Source organism: Acanthisitta chloris, unplaced genomic scaffold, assembly GCF_000695815.1.
Source record: "Acanthisitta chloris isolate BGI_N310 unplaced genomic scaffold, ASM69581v1 Scaffold17527, whole genome shotgun sequence".
Lineage (NCBI taxonomy): Eukaryota > Metazoa > Chordata > Aves > Passeriformes > Acanthisittidae > Acanthisitta > Acanthisitta chloris.
Window position 1 is genome coordinate 2 of NW_008684450.1, and position 15600 is coordinate 15601.

The following is a 15600-nucleotide window of genomic DNA, read 5'->3' on the forward strand; positions in this document are numbered from 1 at the left end:
TATAAGGTATCACATTTCTCTATATCTACATATAAAATGATATCCTAGATGGCTGAATGCTCAGCTAAAGCAATGAACTCTGCTTTCTCAGGAATGCTGATTGGGAAGCCTACTGACAGCCTGCAGCAATAAGCCAAACCCCTCACTCCCTGCCCACCTCCTTTCCATACTTTGTGACAGGTGGCTCTGAAGCCTTTTTTACCTCCTTGTAGATGTTGGAGGGATGGTCTCTTCGGCCACACAAGTCAGTTATCGTCTTACAGCAGCTGTCTGGCACTTTCCGTCCACTGGCCTCTGGAGATTTGATCCACAGGCTGTCGGCCCAGTCTGAGTAGTTGTTGCTCCCACAGCACTTGAACTGTACACACAGAGAGCAAAGGCTGAGCCTGCAAGCACTGCAACCTCCTTCTCCCTCCAGCCTCCCACACCAAGCACTGGGCTTCACCCTCCTTTGCAGAGTCTCCAGCTATCTCACAGACTTTTTTTTCCTTTCAGGCTACTATAAATCAAGAGTGAGTTTTGTGTTGAGTCCCCCAAAAGGCCATTAAATATCAGGTTCATCCATCCTCCAGCAGCTGTGACTTTTGGTTACCACTGGGATGAACTGTAACCAGGTGCACCAGCAGCCGTCTCAGCTCTTAACCATGTGTTAATGATAGTAACAGGGTAAGTTTAATTACCAGTTACTGTCACAAATGCACCTGCCATGGCACTACATGTTTAGCAGTCCCCATGCTTTCAAAGTGCCTATGCACAAGGGCCCTTTCTGGGGGAAAACCTGTCAGAACTGTGGCAGTCCTAACCTGAACCAGCCCTGAGCCAGGCACAGCTAGCAACAGCAGCCAAAAAGCTCTTCCATTACATCTTGCTCTCTAGGGTACCGAGAAGCTTAATGAAAAATGTCATCAATTTCTCCAAAGCTTTGAACTGGCAAAAAAACAGTCGTCAGAGTGATGTGGCAGCTCCAAGTTCACCCTGGAAGTGGTTCAGGTGTTGTTTCCCCATTGGTACTGGGCATGCAATTCAGTGATCACCCCATGCAAGTCTGAGGGTTGCATGGCTCAGTCCCTACACATTGCCCAGTTTTGTCTTGAATCAGAACAAGCAGAACATACACATGGCACACAGCAGAAATATCTGGAGGTTGGAGGTCAAGAGATGCCTTTTGTGTGCTTCATTTTAAGCCCTGCAATTGCATGAATTCTCTCTGCCTCCAGACGTACTTACCTCCTGCTGCAGTTTGTCTACTGCACTGGTAACACTCTCTTCTCCCTCCTTACGGTACTTCTGGGTCATGGTGTTCTTCAGATTTTGCTTCAGCTCCATGCTCAGCTGAATGGAAGAGACAAGGGGGATAAAATCACAAGGCAAACTCACTCCTCAGAGCAACCCAGAGCCCTACAAGTTTCACTGCCTTTACTCCAAGAGGAAAGCAGAGGGCCTAGGGGAAGCTACAGCTTCCTTCTAGATCATCCTTCAAGGCTGGACTGGACAAGCTTATTTCCAAATGCTTACAGATCATGCCTCCATTTTAGTAACTGGAAGGAGCTGCTTTGGGACCAAATTTCAGCCTGTGTTATGCATCCCCATGTGGTTTCTCACCTTAAATGTGTAAGATTGCCAAGACATACCCCAACAAAAGGGAATACAAACTGTGCCTGCTTAAACATGAATATGCCTGTGAGACCACGTGCAGTCTTCTCCCTCTGAAGCCTGTGGCAAAATACTGAAAACCAAATCACTCTGTTCAGGAGCAAAAAGAAATCAGAGTCCTTGGCATGCTGGACTGAAGCCACAGAGACCGAATAGCTCTGGCATCTGCATCATCAAAAAGGATTCCACAGGAGGGAATTAAGTGTCTGATTGCAAAAGTACTGCAAGGCCTTTCTTGATTATAGAGGCAAAGTCTGATTTTGCAAGAGCAAAATTTCTGAAAGCATCATTGTAAACCACTTGGCATGTTCAGGTGATTGGATTCAAACATTTATTCTTGTGGAGACTCTTTTAATCTAGCTGAATTCTCACCCACCTGGGTGGCAGCCAAAAGGTGCTAAAGAGCTGCATCAGTTTTTTTGTCATCCTGGTTCATGCAGCAGCACTGCACTAGTGCAACACCTTCGAAATTCCAAGTTTCCTATACTGCTACACAACATCAACAAGCATTTTGGATGGGGTCAATGAATGAAACAGGTGAGCAGCCTCTCTGTACACCCTTAATCTACACAGTACGTACTAAATGAGAGGGCAAACATCTGGTTATGCTGAATTGTGTGAAATACAGCCCAGAGTTTATTCTCCCTTTGAAACACTTTTTTCCAACCGCACATGTCAGATGGGGACAGCACCTACCTCACAGAGATGGTATCAGGCTTCATTCATTACTATTTGCAAAAATGCTTTGAGATCCTGGGCTGGGAAGCTCTAGGGAAATGCAAAGGACTTAGCGTAATAGAAAGAAAGGAAAAGGCTCAGCAACTGGAAGGTAGAGGCAACTAAAGAGGAGAGTCCATTAGCAGAATGATTACTTGGGAGAAAAGCAGTTACCTGCAGGCTCACGGGGAAGAACTGCAGCATGGAACAGAGATAACAAAAGAATCAGTTTAGACACACACGCACAAGCCTTAGACACCAAAGCAAGGGCAGAAATAAAAACAATGGCACATAGAGCAAGTAGCTTGCAACCAACAGAAAAGGAGGATTTATCAGCCAGAGGGCAAGGGGAAGGGCAGTTAACGATCAGGGATGTGCTCAAGCGACCTAAAACACTCAAGGAGAGAGTTCTGACAATGCTGTCTGTTATTTCGACCTAAGGATCACCTCCTCTTCATCCACTGTCATACATGAACGTCATGCCTGTGCACAGATGGATGGACAGACCCTGCCTTCCTGCCATGCCTGCCAGGATTGATCTTTTCCTGTTAAATATGCACACTCATAGCCCAGAGCCCTCATGGCAGGAGCCAGCACAGTTCTTTGGCTCCTTGCAAACCACCAGTGCCTGTGTTAGCATGGCAAAGCACAGAAGGCCCAAGAGAAGAAGGAATGGCAAGAAATCCTGGCAGTGAAGTCAACAAGATGGGATGTTCAGCTGCTTTTCAGACAGCCACTTGATAACAAGCCTACTTTGCCATTTCCAACCAATTTTCAGACGCAAGAGCAACTTTTCTGGCTGTTCTGCCTTAGTGGTTAAACTTTGAAAACAAAGTGATGACTTAAGCCTCTGCTCTTGGCAACTGCAAAAAGTGCCAAGCTAGACCTGCAGCTGGTGAGAGTCAGTGTTGTTTCTCCAGCCCCTCAGCTGGGCTGGTTAAGTAAAGCTCTCCAAAACTTCTTGTCCTGAAAGAACCTCTCAGCTGGACCATTCATTATCTTTCCAGTCCAAAGCATGGCAGATAGTTTGCTGGATGCAGCAGGAGCTATGTCCTGGCACTAATGTGATTTCAGTGGCTAGCACTACGCCTTGAAGGGTGTTAGGAGTGTTCCTAGATCTACAGAGCCTCAAAAATTGTCTTCCGTGAGGGTCTGCAGAAAAACAGCACAGGAAGGAGCAGAGCAGCAGGACTGAGCAGCCTCCCTAGAGTAACCACCACCACCACTTTGTCAAACACAGTGAATAATCCAGCATCTTCTGTATGGGGGCAGGGAGTGAGTACAGACATGTCAGAAGGTAAACTACCACTAGATCTAGATCCTAAGCCTCCAAGCCCAATTTTGGCTGGAGAAATGGGATGATAACGAGCTGTTTTCTCTCCCTCATTTGAGTCTCTAAGGAGTAATGTCCACTCACCTGCTGGTAATAGATATAGGCCAGGATTCCAGCAATGATCTCCAGGAGAAAGATGCACAGCAACAATATGAAGTACTGTAAAATAATGGGAAAACAGGAAATTAGAACAGAATGTAAGCAGATGTCAGGAACCAGGTTTTCATTAGCTGGTAAAATGCCTTAATCTATGTTTTGAAATGTCTTCACATGCTACGAAATATCTTCATCTATGCTTTTCCATATGCTGGGATTAAGACCTCAATAGGGTAGGAAGGTTAAAAAATACACCAAACTGAAGATAACTGAAGACAAGGAGCAGCAAGTGTGAGTTTAACTCACAGGGCCAGAGGGATACAGAGAATGGGAAAGTGCAGGCAACTGAGATAAGATCACTGTACACTTCAATACCAAAAAAAATGTAAACTTTTGCTTGGTTTGATATTGTTTAGGCCATTTCACCAATTTACTAGGGAACAATGTATGTTATAATGACTGTGATAAAGCTACAGAGAGCCCATTTCACCAAAAATATAGCAGACCAACCAAGCATAATCCATAGGTTTATGTTCCCAGTGACTCCTGTGGGCTCAGCCACAGTCTGAAAGGCACTATTGAAGTGGATGGACTTTAGCACCGATACACACTCAGGACTGTGACTATATGCTCTGCTGAATTAGGATCCAGTGGGAAAAGCTCAGTATCTCAAAACCAAAGAACTCTTAGAAGACTATTAGGAGAACATGACTATTTCTTAAAAGGGCTTAATGGCAGTGAAGTGGACAGGGATGTGCCCTGCTTAGCAGGACAATCATATGGACAGTACAGAATACTGGGAGGCCTGTTTCTATATACAAACAGGTAGGGAAGCCAAGCCCATGAGGAATATGTGTACTAGACTAAAAGGACTAGGTAGGCCTGAAAACTCTGGGTGATATGACCTCTTTAGGGTGAACGACAGATTTTCAGGGAAAACCTCTGTCCTGGCAAACAGCCCCTGCCTGCCTTGCCCTGTCAGCAATGAACAGTTTCTTTACAGATCCAGGCTGTTCTGTGACTGCTATGAAATTCATCTTTCTGTAGATAGAGCTGAAGAGACAGCAGTTCCAGCCATAACAAGGACCTCACGCTAAGCCCCTGCAAGAGGTGACCTCCCCAGGACAGAACAAACAAATTATCTCTCATTTTCTGTTTTACCTCTGACCTTAAGAAAGGTCTGCTCCCGAGACACAAAGCAAATGGCTCCCTACAAATTTAACTGGACATCAAACCATCTCTCCCTGCACACAGGGCACAGCAAGGTGACCTACACAGCAAGGATGCCTCCTGTGGCACAAGGGTTACACTCCCACTATGCACTCTTCTTTGCTAGGTATTTCCAAGCCCCTTCTGCAGGAGTAAAATGACACAAACACTCAGGCTTCCTCCTTCACCCCTGCTGGGATTCAGCAGCTGCAGAGGATGGACAGCTGGGTTTTATCTGCAGACCAAGCTTTAATCTGAGCACACAATCTCAGTCTTTCACTCCCCAGCCCCATGCTCTCCCCCGCAGCCAATTGCTGAGCATCTCTGCAGCCTGTACAAGGTACCCATTCATTCCAGGGGAATGAGTCACCCAGCAGAGCACAGGATAGCTAAAGGCTGCTCCCAACCCTCAGGAGGTTGAAAGGGGGCTAGGAAGGGTTGGCAAGCCTACACAACGGCTGGGTGTCTTTTGCTGGGACCAAGTTACGCCTTAACTGCTCTGACATCTCTCTGCCGAGGAGGGGGTAGGAGGACGGCAGGATGCTGAGAACAACCAATGAACTGGAAAGTTTATTTATTTTTCCCTGCTCTGTGTAATGTCAGAGGCATTCAGGTAGAGCTGAAGTTGTGTCACCACAAGCTCTGCTGGTTGTGCTGGCTTACAGTGAGTGGATAGAAACAAGCATGTATTCAGCAGACCTTAAAAAATTTGAGTCACAAGGCCCTTGCAAAGCCTTGTGTGGGAGGTTAGTGCATCTACCACCCATGAATCCAGTCTGTCTCTGCTGATAGACTGCACCATTATTCCTATCTCAGTCTCATCGTTCCCTGAGGGCTACTTCCAAGTATAATGCTGATATAGGGGAGCAGTAGCTTTCACTATGGACATAGAGAGAGCACAGGGCTGCTCTCTCTGCTCTTCACGTGTGCCTGCAGGGCTTTCTTAGAGGTCTGCTCTGGCATGGAACTGTAGGGACATGCCCTACTTGCTTCCCAAGTGGCTATGGAACAAGTCAGAAATGTGTGATGATCCAAAGGCCTGTAGCAGATACATGCCTGGACCTGGGTGGGCTCTGGGCAAAATTTACTCTTGCTCTGGCTCCAAGACACAGTGAGAGCTATCTGGTGTCTCCTCAAGATCTACAGGGTCCAAGTTGCCTCTGTCCAGCTTCAAGTGTTTGAGTGAAGTACCAAGTGTTTTCTCTGAATAACCCAAGAAATGGCTCAACCCTCCTACAATCCAAATAATTACCTGAAGACCTTTCTACCACCTGAAGAAGAGACATATAACAACTATACTCCTAAATCAGCAACCTCACTTCAATGGGAAGGCTCCATGCTGAAATACAACAGGAACAGAAATCACAACCCATGGATGTTCCCTTCTCCCTATCCAAGGCAGCTAACTAGAAGAGGCAGTGTGAGGGGCCAAGCCTGAAGAGAGCCACCTTCTTTCTTTACATGCAAGGTCTTCTGTTTGTTGGATCTTTTCCTGGGTCTCCTGCTTGCATCTTGCCTGAAGTATAACACAGTAGTAGTCTGTGTGCTTGTAAGAGCTGGACTGACTGCAGCATCACAGCCATCCTGTTCCAGCCAGATCCACTGCCATGCCTGCTCACAAAGAAACTCCATGTCTACCCCCCAAGCCTCAGCACAGTGCCTGGTCAAGGAAGGCCAATAAGCAATGACAAAAAACATAGCACAGCTGTGAGTGATGAGCAATGAAATACTACGAAAAGCCTTGAAGTGGGCCCATAAAGCTTCCCCCCCAGTTACTTTTGAGTACCTTCTCACTGGCAGAGCATAAGATATGAAAGAAAGAAGGGGAAAAAATAAGCCCTGGACTTAGGATAAACATGACCCAGCAAGAATCCAAAACATCAGTACCTTATCAACATTATTCTCATTCTGAATCCAAAACACAGCATCATACCAGCTATTGAGAAGAAATTAACTCTATCCCAGCCAAAACCAGGACAGTTACGTAGAATGCAGCAAAACAATTCATAGCTTCCCGAGTCTTCCACAGAAAGACACCAAAACCCAGAGATGCATTTTACAAACAGCACCCAAAGCTGCCAGCAACTGATTTTTAAAAGCACCAAGAAGGGACTGGGGAGAGCAGAGTGTGCTGCTTACACCACTCCCTCCCACACTGACATGGGTCTCTTGTACAGGGAGAAATTGGGACCGGCTGGCACCGGCCCTGGAGTGACTGTCAAGCTGTCAGGATTATTGTCTGAGCTCAGAGCTGGCAAAGGCTCCCAGCCAGGCTCACCCAGCCCTGGCAAGCACAGCCCTATCTCAGATTACTCAAAGCAACCAAAGCAGAGCACAACCAAGAAGAGACAATAGGCCTGTCGCGACCAGCCACTCCCGAAGGACGCGTGGTGTAAGGAGACAAAGCACCTTTTGTTCCCAAGAGAAAATTATTAGTTTTCTATGACAGAGTAACAAAGAAAACCCCACCGGATTTTCATCCCTAGCTTCTGGCTGAGGCAAAAAGACAAAAGGAGATCTCTTTGGCATGGACAGTAAGTGAAGCAAGGCCAAAAGGGACTGCTACAGACCAGGAGCCTAATGAACAAGCATTAGCAATGCACTCCCTGTATCCTCCTCTATACTTTATTCTCCCCTCCTGGACCTATTCTGTCTCTCACTGGGATTACCAGTACAAGCACCAAGCTTGCTCACAACTCCTACTTCTGTTCCTCTGTCCAAACAAAAGAGGGAAAATAGGACAGTCAGGTGAACAAGGATTTGCAAAGGAAGTTGCTGGTGAAGAGTTGCCGAAATATCTTTTTCTGTACCTGTGAAAGCCAAGAGCCACTGATTGTTATTTCAGTGTCTGCACACACTAAAACAGATTTGCTGCCACATTCCAGACTGAAAGAGAAATTTGAGAGGGAGGGAGCAAGCAAAATAGAAACTTCAGGGCTGGTAAAATCTTCAGTGTAGGTGGGTGAGCAGAATGCTCAGGAAGTAACATAGAAAGGTGTAAAAGCAGCAGCAGATTATTAAAACAGTACGGGTTTTTTTTTCATGGAAGCAGAACTAAAATAATTTTTTTGCAACTGAAGAAAATATTGGAAATGTTCTGATTTTTGACAACCAAGTGGAGAAGCATGTTCATTTGGCTTGAACCTACTGTCATTAAAAACCAGTTTTGTGATAGATCTCATTTTCCTCTCTCTTCCCATTTTCCAAGATAATATGGGATGGGCAGGGAAGGAGGAAGAGAGAAATGCCACAAGATTTTGTTTTGAATTATTTCTAATAGACGTTCTTACACAGAGCACAGATATTATGACTATAGTTTGTACTTTTAAACCACGCAGCAGTAAGCACAGTCTTTGTGTGGATGAAAGGAAATGCTCTGCAGTAAAACCTGTCCCTTAGGACAAGGACAGCACTGCTGTCAGGAACTGGAGGCCTCAGTGGCATTTGCTCTATGACAAACAAATAAGGTTGGACAACCAAGGTGCTTCCCTCCCTCCCAGCATGGTTCAAGAGAAAATGGGGTGAGTCTTCCTCCAAACAAAACTTACCACTCTCAGCAAATTCCGGCGCTCTTTGAAGGTGGCACAGCACCCAAGGATGCCAGTAACCATGACCACCACCCCAGCCACCACCAGAATATAAGCAGTTGCAGAATAGGTGCTGGAGGAGAGCAGGCTGATGTAGTCACTCTTCTCAGCTAGGGTCCAGGCACCCACTGCCATCACAGCCCCACCAGCCAGCTGCAAGAGAGAGAAGCAAGAAAATGAAGGGTGTCTGATGCATGAACTTTCTCACCTCCTACAGCAACTGGATGGGGACACCATGATGTGCCTCAGTTCTGTAAGCTGAGCCAAACATGATCTACACTAGAGGATGGACTCCCACAGGTCTCACTGGGATTGGTAGCAGACCCCAGTAAAGTGGGAAGGGTTGAGCTTCAAAATATCTGGTTTAGCACACCAGGAGGCCTGAGGTAGAAGCTATCTGAACCATTGACCTATGCACAGCAATTGATACTCAAGACTGGAGCCTTTCCCAAATGTAGCCACACTGTTTTGGGGGCAAATAGGAAAAAATATGTCAAACCTATTTGACCAACATGGCTGCTTTAACTCTAACCCTTGCAGCAAATGAACACAGTGAACAACCACACTTTCAGCAGTCCCCTCTCTCTTTGCAAGCCTTGCGTTTCTAGAGGGTTTTATGCAGCTTCTAATCAGCTCAGTTTCCCTGTAAGGTCTGACTTGGACACCCCAATGCTCTGTCCCATGCACCAAAGTGAAAAAGCAATCCTTTGACATCAGTAACTTTTCTGGTGGGAAGCACAACTCTAGGAAGCTCCAGTGTGGACTAGCTGCAAGACATGTGTTATCCTTACTCTAGCTGTACCACTCCACTTACAGGACTCCTTGCTATTCCTCCTCTAACAAGAGGAATGGCAAGACAGCAGAGTCCTCAGGCTGCTGGAAAAAGTAAACCAGGTGAAAAAAACAAAGCTTGTTTTCAGGCTCCTTGTTATTTCCTATATTTTGTAACAAGACCTACAAACAGCCACACACTACAGTGTCAAACCATAACTTCTTCAGCCTGGGCAGCACAAAAGCTGTGTCCTACTGATGTCAGCACTTCTTCCCAAAGACATCATCAAGTACCCCTGACATCATAACTGCAGTACCATCTCAGTGCCTCTGAAATTGAATGAAATTTCTTACCCAAAAAAAGAAGTTGAAGATGAAGAGCAGGTACTTCAGACAGATGGTCCCACATGTTTCCTTCTTTTCTGTATACTCACGCATCTTTCTGGCTCAGCAAGCCTAAACCAAAAATCAATCAGAAAAGCTTGAGTCAGGCAGTCATCACAACACTTCTCCCAAAAGGCAGCACTGCCACTCTCCTCCTGCACGAATTCACACTTCCAACCTTTTGCTGAAGTGAACAAGCCATTCAATTGATTTCAGGCATGTAGGGCAGTGCTTGCTTACATAAAGAGCTCTCATACCCATTTGGGTGACCCACACACATAAGACCTTGCACAGTATGAACAGTACCTGCATGTGACCTTCCAGTACTGCCTTCATCCTCCTCCTCTCTCCTCATCCTGCTGTCGCTTCTGGAGACTCACTTTCCTTCCGTTTCCTTCATTTTCCACTTGCAGTGGAGGGATCAGCCCTACCACTGTGTGAACAGTCAATCCAAAATCATGGACTGTGTTCAACATTACAGCATGGAAACTTCAGTATAGCTCATGCTCAGTTCTGCCTGTTTGAACCCAAATGAATGAAATCCCAGATCTGTTCTCCAGAAAATCCCAGCATCTGGCTCCTGACTACAGCCTGTAACTGCTGTTCTGAAGATGGCAACAAAAACCACTGTCTTTGATATTTATGGAATACTCTGTCTCCTGAGAATATTATTTCCTCACTGGCATTAGTTACTACTGCCTTAAATAGACCCTTCTCTAAGTTTGGTCTATTTTTAATCTTCACCGCTGTAACTAGGAACATACTTCTTCTATGTTCAAATGTCCTATTCTTTTTGAATCTCGGCAATACATTGGAGTTAATAATCCTCTTCTTCACTGCTTATTTCTCATGGCCCTTCTCACTGGCTAGCTGTCTTCCAGGGCAGCTGTCCCAGCTATTAAAGAGCAAGAAACAATCACTGTCTTCAGATGATCTGACAGCACAAAATGCCCTTGCAGGTACTACCAAATGGCACTGCCCAAAGTATTGCTGCCAGCATCACCTGCAGGAGGCAGGATTAAAAACTCAGCCCTTTCCTCCAATGATGCAAACATTGTGCACCCATATCAGAGCAAAATACTTTCCTAAAACAGCAACTTCCATGGAAGCTGGCAGGCAAACAGCCTCTACATTTTTCCAGAGGCATGGAGTTCATGCTTACTTGAGATTACAAAACTTCTTCCCACTAATGATGCAAGTTCCCTCCAGGCACCCACTGCAGCTGCAACCCAGCCATGAAGTACAGACACTCATCTACCTTAGCAAAACACCTGAGAGCAAAGAGTGTAAGCAAAGGGTACACACAGGCAGGCTGCACATCAGGTGATTATCTGCATTACCTTTGCTGCCACACTGAGAATGCCTGGCTTTAGAGCCGGATGAGCCAAGGCTGGGAACTGCAGCTGCCCATCCTGCAGCATAATTGTATTTCATTTGCAGGAAATCATTTCCTTTTGCTTCATGCCAGACCACTCAACAACCCCAGCCAAGCCTGTACTTTAGAAACTAACAAATGAAGCTAACAGGCAAGGCAAGGGTGAGAACATGCCACAGTCCCACCCATGCCTGTCCCCCATCAGCATTTCACAAGAAAACATTTTCCTCAAGAATAACATCTGGCAACAGCACTTGGCAGCAGGAGGCTGTTTCACTGGCAAAGGGAGCAGCTCTGAGGTGGTGGCACAGATCAAGGAGAACAACTCTTCAGTTATCTTCAGAAGAGATCAGAACCTCCAGCAATGCTCAGATTAATTACCATGTTGCAGCACAAAAGGCCTGGGGCAGTGGGAAGGAATGGATGCTGCCGGTACTGTATGTACTGAAGAGACTTACAGATTCTCTGCAAGTTGCCCCGTGAATGCAACACTCAGGGAAGGTGACAGATTTACAGCTCTCAGAGGCTTAATTTAACCACAGAGCAGGAGTGGCAGCAGCAGGGCAGGTTCCCACAGCCACACACCTGCACAACCCAAAACAACTACCTCAGCCCAGACCTCAGAGAGGCCTTTCGTCCACCTCTTCTAACAGCAGGGCTGTATAGAGATAAACATGCACTGCAGGTTTGCCTAGACCAACCCTCGTTCCTACCAGTGATAGCCAGGGGACAGTAACAATACTGTCCTTGGGGTGGCTCCTTGGCCCAGTTACCCCTTACTCTCTTGCTCCCAAGAATTTTGGGAACCTTCCCTCCTTCCCCTCAAAGTACATCCCTCATCCAAAAGAAAAAAAGCAACTATAGGTATTTCCACATATGGCCATAGAGCAGGTGCTGGGCCCTAGCAATGCACCCCCACTTGCCCCTCCTTCTGATCCAAGAGCTCAGAAATCCCAGTCACAGCTGCATCTTGTTCTGGATGAGGACTAGGCAGACATACAGCTCAGACTGCACTTGTACTCAGAAGACGGTGTGAAATGCCCCTCAAGGCCACAGGTCCTGCCCCAAACAATGCTGCAGGTTTACAAAGCACCTTTCAGGCTCTGCTGCTGCGAGGAGAGGAGCTGACTGCTTCCAGAGAGCTGGCAGGGAACAGCTGCAGGTTTATGAAGCATGGTGATTCACGCAGAATGGCAGGTCATGAATCAGAAAGCAATCAGGACTGTCTCCTGTTTGATCTATCCTTCCTAGCCAGGAGCAGAGCTGATGGCACTAGCTGCCTCTGCATGCTCAATGACTCACCCAGGCAGCTATTCAGGGAAAGGCAGCTCTCTCTAGACACTCTTTTTGGAAGTCATTTGTTTGTGCTCCTTGACTCATACAGGGTGGCCTGCTGCCTCCCATCACCTGCAAAGGCAGGGTCAGCCTTTAGGAAGCTATTCTGGGCTTCAGGCAAAGTGAGGGTAGAAGACTACAGTGAAATGCTTTTCCCAAAGTGCTCAGGCAGTTATAAGGGGAGCCACAATCTGCCTCCCAGGCTTAGGATCACTTCAAGCTCTGAGCCCCATGGTCCCCAAAAACACAGAGGTGTTGATCTGTGCCACAGCACCAGGATGAACATCCTGAATTCACTGACATAACCAGGGTCTCTTGCCTCCAGTCATCTTCATTACAGACCCTCAGAAGTGATATGCATCACTCTCGAAACCAGACAAGAAGCAGCAACAGTAATTAACACAATTATATTCTATTTTAAAACATGGAGGCAAAGATCTCTTCTGAATCACATCAATAATTACAAATGAGCTCTCCAATGAACAGAAAAGGGCAAGCTCTGCCACAGGGGTCTGTTTACAAAGACATAAAAACATATTAATTAAACATGAGTTTCATAATGGGGAGCACTTTGCTAACTGGAAAAGTGGTTAGAAGACTGAAAGCACTTCCATAATGAGGTTCACCTGGTCCAGTCCAATAGACAGTAGCTTCTTCAGCAAGTTAAATTTAAGCTAGCAATCATGGAATATAGGCAGTGAAATTCAGTCATACCAGGTAAGAGGTATTTTCATGGAATTCAGCAGAAATCAACAAGAGGTTCCTACTATGCCCACACACACTGTGACCAGGAGAAATAATCCTCTAGGGAAATCGAAATGGACAAAGCTAGGAGGAAGACAAGGACAAACTCGGTGCAACAGAACCTGTACACACATGGGAGGGTAACAGTTTGGAGATTAATTCAAGAACCTGGAAGATGAACAGCTTGAATCCAACTCTCCACTCTGACACAGACTTTGTGCACAGGCTTGAGCAAGTCCCTTAGTCTGACCCTTGCCTCTGCTCCTCCTCACCAGTGCAGAACCCTCAACTTTCCCTAAACCCAGTGATGATATAAGGATCTGCACTGAGAAGTCCTGCTGACAGAGGAATGCCAGCTGGAATGCCAGGCTCCAGGGGACTGACCTATGGCAAAAGCTCTACAGCAACACAATTCCACTGCCTCAAAAGTGCTTTTGCCAGCACAGGCTACTTCAGTCAGTCAATTGGAGCAACCTTGTTTGGGGTTAGTAAAATCCATACATAGAGGACTCTCAGGTAAAGCAACGGTGGCAACAATATATAAGGGCTGCTGGTTGAAATATATCAAAGATTAAGAGATGCTAGTAATGAAGAACAAGAGAATGGAGTAATAGTGAAGCCTCTACACGAAAAGCAAGGAGGAAAGGATGACCCACCTACACAAAAATCTCAGAAAATAGAAAGTAAAGAGTGAACTCATCCTGTCCTGTCTGACTACAAGCCTGCTGAGTAACATGACCGTCAGGCAAGGTTGTGTTCACATCAAAAGTGAAACCATTCCATGACCTGATTTTCTTGTGCTCTCATCCTTGTGAGATTGAACCCTTAAGACAAATTGGAGGGCAGGAACTGAGCACCTGGGAACACCAGCACTGCACAAACAGTTGTTTTGTTGTGCTGAGCCACCTAAAATTTCAACAGCAGGACGTGCGTTGGGTATCCCACATTGGACCACTGTATTTCTTTTTGCAGGCCCAAAGGCACATACAGGCACACACCCACTTCCCAGCACAGTGAGCAGGTGACATGCACACACACACTCCTGCTGGCTAGACATTCATTTAGTAATCCCAGACATTGCTTGGTACATTTGCCTCAACTTGCACAGTAACAGTACTTAATTAAAGAGCAGAGCAAGCCAGGCCTGCAGGCTTTTCTCTCCTGCACAACCTGCCCTAGAGGAGCATCTGACAGATGGGGAAGAAACAAAGCCAAAGCAAATGAAATAGCTCCCAGGGCATTAAAAGCATTGTTATTTTTAAGTATTGATTTTTGAATGATAGCAAGAAAATTGGTACCAAACACACCAGGGGCATGTATTTCATAGATAACTTGGATGCCAGAAATTAGTTAACTTCTAACATCTTTGCCAATACACACAAGAAAGATTTACTACAGGAAACCCCACTGCACCTATGCTGTTACAAAAGTAGTGCAGCCCCCCCACCAACACAGCCCCCTAAGGTGCCCATTGGGCATGGAGAGAAACATTCTGCTGAGTCTGTCTGAGCTGGGCCCAACAACCCTGGCAGCCATTAGCAAACAAAGCAGACATCCTCCCCTTGTTATGTGTGCAATGCAACTGTGAGCCAATAACTTATCTTCAGCAAACTGACTGAAGACTTCATTCTCCAGCCTTTGAAAGTCTAAACTCCAACCTTTGAAACCATGACCTCTCCTAAGTTCCCTCTCTGTCATCACCACTTTACCTACCCCACTGAACATCCTCAGAACAGGCCTCCAGCTGCTTATCAACTTGCCAGTCCAGAAAGCAGCTAAAAGCCATTTAAGCGAAACCTTCCCAGGAAAGAAGTTTTCACTTTGCAGGTAAAGAGCTCAAATTTACACTGTGTGCCATTAATCTACCCCAAATGAATAGCCAACATGGGTCAACAGTCTTGACACTGACCTTTCACCACCAAAGCTGCTCACAGCACCAGTGCAAATGTTCAGTTCTCTTCAAGTGCTTTCTTCCACCCCCTCTCCTCTTGCTGGCTCTGGTCTGCTGCTGGATTCAGGAAAGCAGAAAGCTGTAGAAGAAGAGAGATGCAGACAATCATGAACTATGTCAAAGATTATTCTGGGAATCAATATTTGCTTATAAGCTTTTCTTTAAATAGGGGCCAGATGATTTCAGAATACACCTTGTGAACGCATTTGATTGAAGTGCGAAGCATGCACTGGATAACAGGGAAGAGCCAAGCTGTGGCAGTGGGGAGTATGAAAACCTTCTGCTGGAAGAAAGCTGTCAGAACAGGTTTATATTTACTGCTGCATCCTGTGAATGCTGCTAACATTTATGTCAGGGCTCATTCTGATGCAAAAGGCCTGAAAGCAACTCCATGAGACAGCTCAGGAAGAAGACCCTTCTGCGCAGTATGAAGCCCTAACTGGTG

At 46.1% G+C, this 15600-nt stretch overlaps 1 protein-coding gene across 1 annotated transcript; it reads right to left on the reverse strand.

Annotated features, from left to right (window-relative positions):
- Positions 1 to 202: 202 nt before the first annotated feature.
- CD151 (CD151 molecule (Raph blood group)) lies at positions 203 to 15234 on the reverse strand (the record flags this gene model as incomplete). Its single annotated transcript, XM_009079354.1, has 6 exons — positions 15114 to 15234; positions 9721 to 9822; positions 8557 to 8748; positions 3788 to 3862; positions 1228 to 1332; positions 203 to 358 (listed from the first exon to the last, which is right to left on the reverse strand). Coding segments are annotated over exons 2-6 (612 nt in total), but the record flags the coding sequence as incomplete, so codon positions are not given.
- Between the last annotated feature and the right edge of the window lie 366 nt (positions 15235 to 15600).